Here is a 13,168-nt window from a genome sequence, read left to right as displayed (position 1 = left end):
TTCACAGTTTTTATTGGTTAGGAACCTATGACTGATAAATTACTGAATTCTATTGTTCTAAATTAGGAAACTGAGGTTTGTTTCTTCAACTTGACTTCCTAGACAATATTCATTTCTTGTTTTCCTGAAACCAGTGTTGACTGAATAGAAAATTATATTTCTTTTATCTCTGCCAATGGTGAAGGTCAGTGATGCAGATAATCAGAATAAAGTGATTTATACCTGTCCTGCAGGTACAAGTACTATCAGGGACAAGTTCCTCATAGAATAGTAATAATTTCATTTGGAGCACAAAGTTGATTCATACATAATTAATAATGTTTTAATTATGTTATTTAAGTTATTGCTACGGTTATGAAACATGTAACCTACAGACATATGAAGATTAGTGGTAAAAGAAGTATTAATTTTAAGTGTTTGTATCATTTAAAAAGATATAAAGTGTACAACTTACTTTGTCAAGTGATATATGATTCAAAAGTTGCCTATAAATAAATTTCTTACAACTTACTACCTTAAATATGTAGGTAAAATGCTCTAAAATTTTTTCATGTTGACCTTTAGATATCTTTTTGTCATTACAATTTTTTTTTTAACTTATAAATCTAGTTTATCAAGCTAGTCCTCATATTGGTATATAAAAACATTGATGTTTCAGTGATTTCAAGGATTTGTTTTTCGTATGTTATAGACTTAAACATTTATTTAGAACATTTTTTTTTTTTCTGTAGCTGTATGTTGATGTCTCATCTTGAAGAACCAAAAGTAACAGAAGATGAAGAACCACCCACAGAACAGGATAAGAGGAAAAAAATGGTACGTTACAACAGTAGCTTCTAAAAAATTTGGGAGAACTCATATTTCATATTTTGTGGATATGAAATATCTGTTGGTCCATTCAGATATCTATCTATCCTTTGCTGCGAAATTAATGTAAGCTTTTGAAATTTGGAGTGTATTCCTGAAATAGATAAATTTTATTCCTTGTATAGGAAGTTAAGTTTAACTCTTGATCTGAAATAATTGTGTCTTGTTTTAGCAGAACAGAAGGTTTACTCTTTTACTTATACAAAACATGTGACCCTCAAACCTTATGTAAGTTTTAATGCTGATTCTTCTGTTTTCAGATCTACTGAAATTGCTTCATTCTCTGTTATTTTCTGGATATTTGCTATGAATTTTTTCTGGATACATTACAGGCCTTCATAAAAATGCTTTGAAATTAACTGCTAAATTGTTTTGAAAACCATTACATCTCACTACAGGAATCTGATGAGGAAAATGAACAAAAAATAGGAAACATCTACGATATCTTTCTTTTAAAATTATTTATAATCTTGATTTTTTAAATACTTACTTTGACATATGATTTTTTTCCCCTTTTTTCATTTGGAGTTTATTCTAGTCTCCTGGCCTCACCAGTTAGTTATTAACTTCATTCTGTCCTCTTTCCTCATTTGCAAATGAGAATAATAATAATAATAATAATAATAAATATCTACTTCAAAAGCAGAATAAATAAATGAATATGCAAACGGTCATGGGAGAATGAACACCTAGTAATTATTATGTGTTAGCTATCATTGTTATTTTAGTCTGCTCATGATATTCCCTCCTTGAATTATCCTGCATTAACTCTCAAGAGCTTCATCCTTAGCATATAGCTTATACTACACTGGTCTGACTGCCTTCTTTTAAACCATTTGAATTTAATTCATTTTACTTTGCTTTTATGCTAGAGATCATCTCCCTAGCAACTAGTGTGGAGGAAAGGAAAATTTCCGAAAATTCGTAAGACCTGAATTCTGGTCCCGTTCTTGCTATTAATTGTGACCTTGAGATCTGTTTGTCTCTTGAGATCTGTTTCCTCATCTGAGAAATGTGTAGAAAATTGTATTAATGGATTCCCAGGGCCTGTGAACTGAAACGTGATTTTATTTTATTCATTTAGCTCTTAAAACCATTCCTATCTCTCCCCAATATGTACTGTTCTGGTGAAGTATTTAATTTTGAGTGTACGTCTGGTGTAATATCTCCCATGAAATGAGACTGCTAATTTGTATCCATACTACATGGAAATTGTGTTTTCTTCACTTAGAATGATGCTACCCTTTTGGAATAACCTAGCAGTTTGTCTTTCCCCTTCTCTCCCTTCCTCTTTTTTTAAGCATCGACTGTATTGACTATGTTAGAGAAAAATATAATACCAATATTCTTCATAAGAGTCTGAGCTTGTAAATAAATATTCTACTTCCATTTATTCATCAGCTTTTTTGCATACTTTATTAACATCAGTTAGTCGGTAGATCTCTCCTTAGCAAATTAATCTACCCAAATCTGTTTTTCATTGTATATAGAATCCTCAGTAACATCATATAGTAGTAATTTTAATTCTGACTTTATTTTGAAGGTAAGTGAAATATCGCAAGAACATTATAAGAACATAGTTTTAGAAATAACACTTAAGGTTCCTTGATTCGATTTTGTTATCCTAAATTTTATTGGAGAGCTAGCTATCATTATTGTTCGAGTTATAGCTTGTATCATTTCATAGAACAACTATTATTTTTTAAGTGGCTGATTTTATTTAACATCAGTAATCATACTAGTTGTTGATTGCAGATTTATATTGTCATCTCTAAGATTTTCAATGCCTTAGGCTTAAGTCTTAGTTTTATGCTGATGATACACAGCATTTATGATTAATGCTGTGACTATATATCTTAGCCTTGAATAAACCTAACTATGAAGACTACAGTTTTTCAGTCACTTTTCAATAACAAAATTGATTTCATTATATTTTCAGGGTTACAAGTATAAATTGTGTATTTTCAGTAATTATATCATTATTCTTATGCTTTGATATCTTTAACATTAGAATTTTTTTGAGAGCTATCTAGATGTGTTTTAGTTATAATTTCAAATGGAAATGTTTGCTGGTAGATGATTATGAATTATTGTTTAAAAGAAAAACTAATCTAGCATCAAAGGGTTTTTTCATTTTAAAATGAAATTATTTCCTAGGAAGAAAAGGCACAGCTACTTGGTTCCAAGATTACATAATTGAAAGATTGATTTAATTACTGTCATTGTTGTCTTAAAGTGGCCCCAAAAATGTGGTGCCTGCATTTCGGTAGTTGTTTTGGTAGAGGATAGCAGTGGTGAGTGTAAAGATCTATGCTGAGGGGGAAAATCAACTGAAACTACTAAGAAAAGAATATTATATAATGGATGGAAAAGATCATCAGAATATTTTGTTATAACTGTGTTTCCTATATGAAGAAGCTAGAAGATTGAACATGTTTAAGTAAACACAAGGAAGGTAATTTCAAAAAAACTCAAATTATATTTCTAGGGGTTAAAAACTATGATATCCCCACATCATATATGCTTTAGACAAGAGATGTTAATTTCTTAAAATATCTGATAGGATTGATGTAGATTAGGTAATGTAGAAGAAAAGATTAGTGAACTTGAAGACATAGCAATAGAAACTATACGAAATAAAACCAAAAAAACCTAGGAGGAAAAAAAAGAGCTGTAGGACATGTTCAAGCAGCTTAATATATAAGTAATTGAAGTCTCTAAATAAGAGAAGGGAGAACAAAAGAAATATTTGAAGAAATAATGGTAAAAATTTTTCCCCAATTTAATGAAACCTGTGAACTCACAGATCTAGGAAGGTCAGAGAACTCTAAGCATAGGAAATAAGACTACATCAAGGCACATCATAATCAAATTGCTACTTAAATCCAGTGTTAAAGAGAAAGTCTCTAGCATAGTTAGGGGGGAAAAAATTCATATAGTGAGGAAAAGATAAAAATGATAGCAGATTTGTCCCTAGAAACAGTGCAGGCAAGCTGACAGCAGAAGAGCTTCTTTAATGTTCTGAAAGAAAAAAAACATTTATATTTACAGTACTAAAATAATCTTTTGAAATAAAATTTTACTATTGAGAATGAAATTACCATTATTTTTTTAGAATAAAAGCCAAAAGAACACATTCTTTCTTTTATATTTCAAAAGAAAGAACAATAAATTATATAAAATGCAAGTGATTAAATCTAAGACATTTAAGTTAAGTAAAACACTTGATTTTAAACTCCATAACTTCTAGCATAAACTAAAATACAAATTGACACATTTAAACAATTCTTTTGCTTATGGTTTCTTGGCTCTGAATCACTCCACTCCTGTTTCTACATCCATGTTTATCTAGCACCAGTCTCTTGCATTCCCCACCAATTGGGGTGTAATAAAAACACAAATTGATAAACAGGCATCTTCCTGAGACAGCAGTTCTTTCTGTGATAAAGTTAAAATGTTAATCAAAAAGTAGCATGAGGTCCAGAGGTTAAGATCTTTCACAGTAGGCTACATAATAATAATCGAAAGACACTGGAAAGAAAATTCTGTTGAAAATGCTTTTGGAATTAAAAGAATGCTGGTTCCTGAGTTTTTGTTTTTAGTTGAGAATTCAGATTAATTGCCAGCTGACATCAGTACTGTTCTGAGTATTACAGATCAGGTAGCCTCATTGTTTCTTCGTTGTATACTGGAATTGTTACTAAAACCCTTAATCAGGATTTGTTCAGTAACTTTGCCACTGTTCACTTAGAAATTTTGGCAGCTAACATTGACTCATAAAGTCTTCATGTTTATAAATGAAGAATATGGCCCAGTTTGTGAGAATTTGATTTTTAGTAACTTAGGTAACACCAGTAACCATTAGGCTATTTTTTTGGCAGTTTTTTTGTACTTTAATTACTGCTTTTTTCTTCTGCTTTTTTTTTTTTACCTCAATGAATTATCAGTAATTGTGTTTTTATAAGGAGCTTATCTTTTGAAGGAGGGGAAATTGAGCTTTTTCAAAGAATTGTTCTACATGAAGAAGTTTCTGTTTTGGAGAGATTTTTTAAATTACAAAGTAGCCTTTACTAGTTCAATAACCACAGAATTATTTTGTGATATGAAATACCCTTTTCTCCAAGGTAGACTTTACTAACATTATGATATATATCTTTCCAAACATTTTATTTATATACATAAACATTTGCTTGTAGTTCACAAATTAGGAATACTATACATTTTATTTTGATCCTTGATTCTTTTGAAATGTAGTAAATACATGAGCATATTTCCACGTACGTAAATTTAGGTTGCGTTATTTCTCTTAATAGCTACATGTGACAACATTCCGTTGAATGGGTCTCCATTACATTTCTCTCTTGAGCAGCAATTTTTAAAGCGTAGTCCACAGACAATTGGGGGTTCCCAAAACCCTTTCAAAAGTATTATTTCTTCATAATAAGATATTATTTTCTTTTTCATTGTTTGAATATTTGCACGAGTGATGCAAAAACAATATTTGGTACCCCGTGGTAGGAATAACTGCTGGCACTTTAGCAACAGTAAGGACAATGGCAGCAAACTATACTAGTAGTCATCATATTCTTCACTACCAAAACTCAGTTTATTTTTAAAGCCAGTTTCATTCAAGTATGTCCTTGATGAAATAGTACAAATTATTAATTTTATTAAGTTTCCTCTATTGAGTACGCATTTTAAAGATATTTTCTGTGTCAAGATCGGAATATTCTCTGTGGCAATGGTTGTCTTGAGGAAAAGCACTTTAGTGATTTAGTTTTAAGCTGAATTAACTGCCTTTTTCATGCAACACCATTTGAACATGGAAGAACGGCTGGCACGTTATTCAGGCATATGTATTTGGCATACATTTCTTCAAAAGCAAACCTGCCAATTCAAGGAAAATAACGAATAATTTAAAACCATGTGCCCAGTGGTGGTACGTGAGTTAACCATACCCTGGACAAGATGATAGTTAGAAAGCAGTAACTTTCTCTAGTTATGAGAGAAGCTGAGCATTTTAAAGATGTTTATAGGTCATTTATATTCTTTTGTTTGATGAATGCCTTATTCATATATTTTCCTTCCACTTTTCTGTTAGAAATTTTATTTAGTTGTTTGTTTTTTGCTTTTAAATAAGAATTTTGTGACATTATATTTTCTAAGAATGACCATAACAATGTCTCCCATTTCATGTGCTATTTTTACAAGGTGACTTTGACACTCTTTCCCATTCAAAGGCTGGATCTATATTTCCTTTCCTTGAAGTTGGTCAGGGTCGCTGATGCTTTATGACTTCCAAGTCTAGGTCATAATATATAGCTTCCACCTTGTACTCTAGGGACTCTTGTTCTTAGAACCCAGCCACTGTGCTGTAAGGAAGCCAAGCTTCTACAAGGAGACTGTAGGTCTTCTTTTCCCTAGCTGGGGTCCTAGGTAACAGCCAGCAATAACCGTTAAACACATGACTGAGTGACTGTTGAGATGATTCCAGCCCCAAGATGGCTTAAGTCACCTCTAGCCTTCAAGTCATCTCAAATAAAGCCTCACAGACCATGGAGCAGAGACAATTCATCCTCACTCTCCCCGTATGAATTTCAGATCCACAGAATCCATTAACACTAAAAAAATAGTTGTCATTTTATGCCACCTAGTTTTGGAATAGTTAGGCAGCAGTCAGTAACCTGAACAAGCGCTGTAAAGAAATCAGCCCTTAATCTTTTATCTGTGTTTCCTTCAATTTGTTTGCTTGTTTAAAAACCTGTAATGGAGTATATTAGCTTGTTTTTCCAAGGGAGAATGCACACATTGGGGAATCATGGGATATATTACAATGGGTGAATCAAAGAAGAATCTTATAGGGTTTAGGGAGCTGGAGTTACCATAGAATGGTCTTGTCAGGGATTGGTCAGAATTTGTAAACCAATCAAGTTGCTGGGACAGTCATTGGTCTGTAGCAGATGAGTCCATGCAGTTACATTGGATCAGTTTGTCAGTTGCTTTGTCTAAGTGAGCTGTGTTTTGAGTATTTGTTTAGATTGCTTGTCTTGCATATCATGATTTAGGATAGTTTTTCTGTTTTGTGAGGCCTTGTGTAATTTTGCAAATTGTGATCTCTGCTTCAATTCCCAGATATCACTTCACAGTTATCACAGTTATCTCCTGTATGCGTGTTTTTCTTCATCAAAATTCCTTTTGAAAGATTAATTGTTATCTTCTGGGGATGTGATTAGTCCAGATCTGTGCTCCTCTTTGAGAGGTCATATTGTGTATTGAGTTTTCAGTGGTAGTTGTTTTCATTTCTTTATCAGCGAATTGTTTTTGACTTTGTTTTCCTTTTGTTGCGTTTGTTTTTTATTATATGCTTGGAATGGCTACCAGCTCTCAAGAACATAATTTCTCATGTTGTTACAAGTTTAGTTATTTTATTTAAATTTTTTAATTCAATTGGAAATTTTTTGTTAAAGCAATGAAGTAGAGTGTCAACTTTTTTTTATATAGCTACCCTTTGTCACAAAACTAGTAAGTAGCCTGTCTCTTCTCTACTATTTTGAAATGCTGCTTTTACCAGATACTACATTGCCAGATTTGCACAGATTTATTTCAGAACTCAAGGATATAGTCTATTGACCTGCCTATTTAATTACTATAGCCTAACAGTATATTTTAATACTCATTAATGATGTTTTGAGGGTATTTTACTTGAAAATTCTGCATTATATATTATTTTAAAATTGAATAGAAGACTTTATAAAAGAATTCTTTATAAAAGAATTCTTAAAACTCTCAGTCTAAAATGGGACTTATTCTTATTGGAAAACAGCAGAAACAGTATTGTTTGAAAGTTAGAGGCACAAGACTTTGCCTATTTAATACTAAAAATTACAGGTTTATTTTTCTTTAGGATGTTTCATAGATTAGTCTAATAATACCTTGACTTATATTTTCAAGCATCACACTGAAAGCAGTTGCTTCTTTGTGGTCTTAGCCTAACTGGATGGCATGAATAAAAATGTAACTTATATCAAAAGTGAAAGTGTCCTACCATGACTTAGAGTCAAATGACGAAAATATGAGTAAGAATTAGATACTAGTGGTAGAAAATTTCTTAAATCCGTAAGTCAGAAGTTAACAAAGCTGTTTCCTGGAGGTTTGGGTGACCTCTGTTCAGGAAAGATCTGGCCTTGGTAACTGAGTGTTGACTGATTGCTTTGTCATTGGTTCTAAAACTCTGCTTGTTCTCATTTCACTATGAATTTATCCCTTGAGCAAAAAGCAAACATGATTCTCAGAGATTGGTATAAGCTCACTTATGGTCTTATATTTCAAGTGTATTACATATATTATTATTGTAGTTACTCCATTTTTATGCGAACTAAATGTTTATAAGCCTAGTTTTCTGAGACTTAAGTGTCTCCAACAATGAAAAGTAAATAGTGAGACAGATATTTTGAATTGCTTGATTGCTTGTTTTCCAAGTACTTGTCATACTATCACATATTTGTTAATCACAATGCTGTTCTTTTTGGGAGTTTTCCATTTGACTTACCCAGATAATTTAGTAGCGAAGGCACTATGTGGAGCTGTTCCTTTGTTTTGTGCCAAGCCTGCCAACTAAAAGAAATACACAATGTAGTTTACATCATATGTGAGATCATTTCAAATACTCCAGCAAATTTAGGTTAAACAGCCATAGAACAGTATTTCCTTTTTTGGAAATAGTAAGTTAATGCAGGGCTTAAAATACTGATTTCTTTAACAATTTAGCTACATCAGCAGATGGTTAGGATGGACAGTTTTCATTCTTCCATTCATTCCCATTATATTCTATCATTTTTATAAATTATTGATGGTTTACAATTAGATGAAATGATCATCAAATTTTGTTTGAAACAGAGTGTTTGAAATAGATTGAGGGTGCTGACTGACTCATTATTAACCTTTCTTCCTGCTATAAATTCTCTCTCAACATTTTCTATTTATAGCACCTAAACTTTTCAGTCCCTTACCTAATAGCTTGACCTTGTAGAACACTTTTTCAAGAAACTTGAGATTCTCATAAGATTTGCTCACTGATCTCACTTCTTGGGCCCACAGAGGCAACTGGAGCATTAAGGAGACAGAAGGAAGCACATATTTCCTGTAGATGGCTCACACTTGTGATGCTCAGATTTCTCAGTCCCTTTAATAAGGTTATAAGCAGAAACAACAAATGATGTTCACAAAACTCAGATAGCTTATCCAAAGATGATATGTATATTGTAAATAGAAATCTTATCTGATTTTTTCTCACTGTTTCTCTTTATTCTCTGTCACCTTGAAACTACATATGACTGGATTAATGTTGTGGTATGTATTTGGTTTTATAGTATATTCTCTCATAAATGGGCAAACATGACCATGAATAATAATATTTCTGAGAAGGAAGTAGAATCAGAGGCATTGCTGAATGGTAACACATTCAGATACATAGCAGGCTATTGTTTTCTAATTTAATAACATTAATAGCACACTCTTAAATATGCTCTTACACTATGTTATATGGTCATTTTACTTTGGTGATGATAAGATGAATAGGAGGACATCTTTCTGTTATTTACGAATTTAGTTATGTACTAAAGTTGATTTTTTTAATGTAGCGATAACTTCATTGCTGGAAACTAAATGGAGATTGACCTTAATGTACTGCTAAAATTGATTTATAGTAAAAATGCTTTAATAAAACATGTAAAAGGTCATTACAAAAGTCAGTATAGTTTTGTAAGATTCTCAAAATGCACCTATGGTCATAACATTTTATTGGTGGAAAATTTATCCTAGTTTTTATACATTTCCATTTTGTGATATCATGTCATCCCCATGGCCTTCTCAGTAAGCTGATGCTAAGGATAGTTTATGGTAGTCTTGTGATCCTATATGTTTAGTTGAACCTAAGGTGATCTAGTGGGTGTATGGTAACTGATCTAAATAACGTTATCAGTAAACTTAATTTAGTAGCTGTAAATTAAAATTCTACTCTATAAATAGAACATACTTTTTTTTTAGATTGTACATTTTGTATATGTTCATGAAATACTTATAAAAACTGAGCATATTCTAGGCTTAGAGAGAAAACCTAATTTCTCAGAGTAGTTATAGTATAGGTCATATTCTCTGACTACAGTGAAGTAAAACTAGAAAGTCAAGAAAGGTTGAGAGAAATACTGGTTATGTAAAGTTTTTAAAAACAATATTTTAAAGAAGAAGTTTGCAATTTTCAACTAGGTGACATACTACAGTGAGATTATTACATGTAAAACACAACTGAATTATTCATACCCTTAAGTAATTTTATTATTAACCAAGAAAGAATGAAAATAAATGAACTCAGAACTCATTTCAAGATGTGAGAAAAAGGAAAGACGACCTTAGGGAACCTAGAAGCCAATGCAGGGATTCTGCCAGATGCTAGGTATGCCTGTTCTAGTTATGCATTGTGGAGTAGGGAAATAACCACAGGATGGGCAGCTGACTGAGCCCACAGTGAAATGAATCTGAGCTAAAACTTCAGTGCTCACTGGACTTCCATAAGCTCCTATTCTGGTGAGCCAAAATCAGTGGTAGGGGAGTAAATATTCAGTATTAGTGATAAGAACACATATAATATAATTTCAGGGATTATACATGTAGTTCTTGGCTGATCAGCGGAAAATCTTGTCAAAATGGGTGACTTTAATAAAACATAAATTACCAAAAAATAAAAATAAATAAAAAACAACTTAAGACTGGGTAGAAATACATTTATAACCATAGAAATATTTTAAATTGCTGCCCCATTCCTCAAAAAACAAACCACCCCAAACCCTCCCTCAGTAATGTTTCTTATTTTCCCATTTTACAAGTGGTTTTACTGGAATGTGCTATCGATTTTTTGAAAATACATGTAGTTCAATGTATTTAATTTTACCAATGACATCCTTTAGGCAACAATTTATCTTCCTTCCACCTCCTCCCTTTTTTCCTTTATCTTCTCCCTTTTTTCTTTCCTCCCTCCATCCCCTCCTTCCTTTCTCCTTCCCTTTCTCTCTCCCTTTCTCCCTCCGTCCCTTTCTTCCTTCCTCCCTTCCTTCCTTCTTTCCTTCCATCCATCCATCCATCCATCCTATCTAATTTTAAGGAACAGATAATGCTATGCTAGTTCAACTTATTCTAGAACATGGAAATCTGTGGGATTCGTCAGGAAAAGAATAAAACAGAAAAGAAAATGGGAAATTTTTTATAGATGTAAAAATGTAAATTACCATTTGCAAATTTACTTTAGCATTAAATTCAGTATTTCTGGTAAAATATCTTATTGAACTAGGATTAGAATAATATGCCTTTAACATAATTTTGAGTACAGTTATTTGAAACTAAGTACAAACATATCACTAGATTGTGAATGATCTAAATGCCAGAGAACATCATCTCTAAAACAGACCCCCTGGAATCAAAGCTTAACGTAATAGTTTATTTTTTACTCAGGAAAAGCACAAAAGGAGAGGGTTAGGAGTGGATGTGTAATTCACACAACCAGTCAGAATGACCCAGATGTATTGAGATGCTGCCGTATTTATTGGCTTCTGTCTAGCTGGAAGATGGGGAAAAAGAATTGAGTAGGAGTAGTTTAAGAGTCAATCTGGCTAATGACACATGCCTTTTCTGCTCACATTCCATTGCTGGGAATTGTGGTCTATCTCTGTACCTAGGAAGAAGAGTAAAAAAGGTTTGGTGATAGTTTGTCACATGGAGTGTCTAGCCAATGTGATGAGAAGAAAGATATTGCCAGAAGGCCTGTGAGTGAATACAAATTCAGTATTGGCAAACAAACAAACAAACAAAAAAACAGTCATTGCAGATGGCCTTTGAACAATGTGGGAGTTAGGGGTGCTAACCCTTACTCAGTCAAAAACCCATGTATAATTTTTGACTCCCCAAAAACTTTCCTAATAGCCTACTGTTGACCAGAAGCCTTAACAATAACATAAACAGTTATTTAACGTATTTTGTATGTTATATATTTCATACTATATTCTTATAATAAAGTAAACTAGAGAAAAGAAAATATTAAGAAAATTGTAAAGAAGAGAAAATACATTTTCAGTAATTACTTGAAAAAAAATCCTCATGCGAGTGAACCTGCGCAGTTCAACCCATGTTGTTCAGGGCTCGATTGCAGTCATTGAAATGATTGTGTAGGCCAAAAAAGTCCAAAAAAATCAACAGGGCACCTACGAAGAGAGTTTAATAAGGTGACCAATTAAATAACAAATGTATAAATGTATCTTGCTGTTACATCCTACAATAACCAGTTAGGAAAAGCAGGAAAAATAAAGGTCCCTTACAGGGTTGGTTTTGTTTACCCTGTGATTTGGAGAATCCTTTGGAAGAAATCTGGAATCAAAAAAACAAAATCAAAAAGGCATTAAACTTTTGGCTGGTGGAAGAGTCAGTTGGTGAAAAAAAAGATACTGACATTACCTAGTATACATATAGCAAGCAAAAGAACTTAAAAATGCCTGCCAGAAGGTAAAGAAGAAAGGAAACTATAAAGAGTTTTAAAAATAGATGGTGGTAAATGCGAATTAAGTTTTTAGGGCTTAGAATTACTACTGTAAGGGTTTTTGTTTTTGTTTTTGTTTTTTAAGTGTCATATGTCTTAGTCTACTACCTATATTCTTTTAATGAATGTGAAAACATCTAGAGGTGTTTTGGGGGTTCAGATGAAATCTTAGTGCTCAAAACTGGTTTTTCTAAAATTTTCTATAGCTGTGTTGCATATACATCAGATTCACTGGGGAAGCTTTTAAAAATCCTAGTGCCTGAAACCAGTTAAAGCAGAATCTCTAGAAGTGAGACTTAGACATCAGGATTTAAAAAAAATTTCTCAGATTCACAATGTGCTGCAGCAAACACTGTTGGGGAATAGGTAGGCTGAATCCTTGTAACAGGCTGGAGGTGGTTCCACAGTTTATTCTGTGGTGTTTGGCTGAAGTAGACCAATTATTGTCTAAAAGTTGTGACTTGCTGTATGGTCCTTTTTCTGGTCCTTTGGCTAGAGAGCAGGCTTTTGAAGAAGCTCTTCTGTGCTCATTGGTGTTTCCAGTTTGCTGCCTTCTTCAGATGTAAATCTGGGATATATGAGGCAAGAAGAAAGCCAGGGCATTCAACACCGTATTGTTCCTTGGCTGCTGGGGTCTCCAATCAGTCTGCCTTCTTCCCTCTCCCTTTTAGAGTCACCTTAAGTTTGTTTCATGTATAATGTCCAGGGTTTTTAGTTGTA

At 32.7% G+C, this 13,168-nt stretch overlaps 1 protein-coding gene across 4 annotated transcripts in view; it reads left to right on the top strand.

Annotated features, from left to right (window-relative positions):
- The window catches only part of IPO11 (importin 11), a 169,435-nt gene that overhangs the window by 148,166 nt on the left and 8,101 nt on the right, over positions 1 to 13,168 (top strand). For all 4 annotated transcript variants that reach the window (XM_011377348.2, XM_011377351.2, XM_011377349.2 and 1 more), the window contains exon 29: positions 732 to 816. In XM_011377348.2, coding sequence (XP_011375650.1) covers positions 732 to 816 — 85 coding nt within the window. The remainder of the gene's footprint in view (positions 1 to 731; positions 817 to 13,168) is intronic.

Source organism: Pteropus vampyrus, unplaced genomic scaffold, assembly GCF_000151845.1.
Source record: "Pteropus vampyrus isolate Shadow unplaced genomic scaffold, Pvam_2.0 Scaffold310, whole genome shotgun sequence".
Taxonomy (NCBI): domain Eukaryota; kingdom Metazoa; phylum Chordata; class Mammalia; order Chiroptera; family Pteropodidae; genus Pteropus; species Pteropus vampyrus.
Note: the sequence above shows the minus strand (reverse complement) of the source record. Positions and strands in the feature narration are given on the sequence as shown.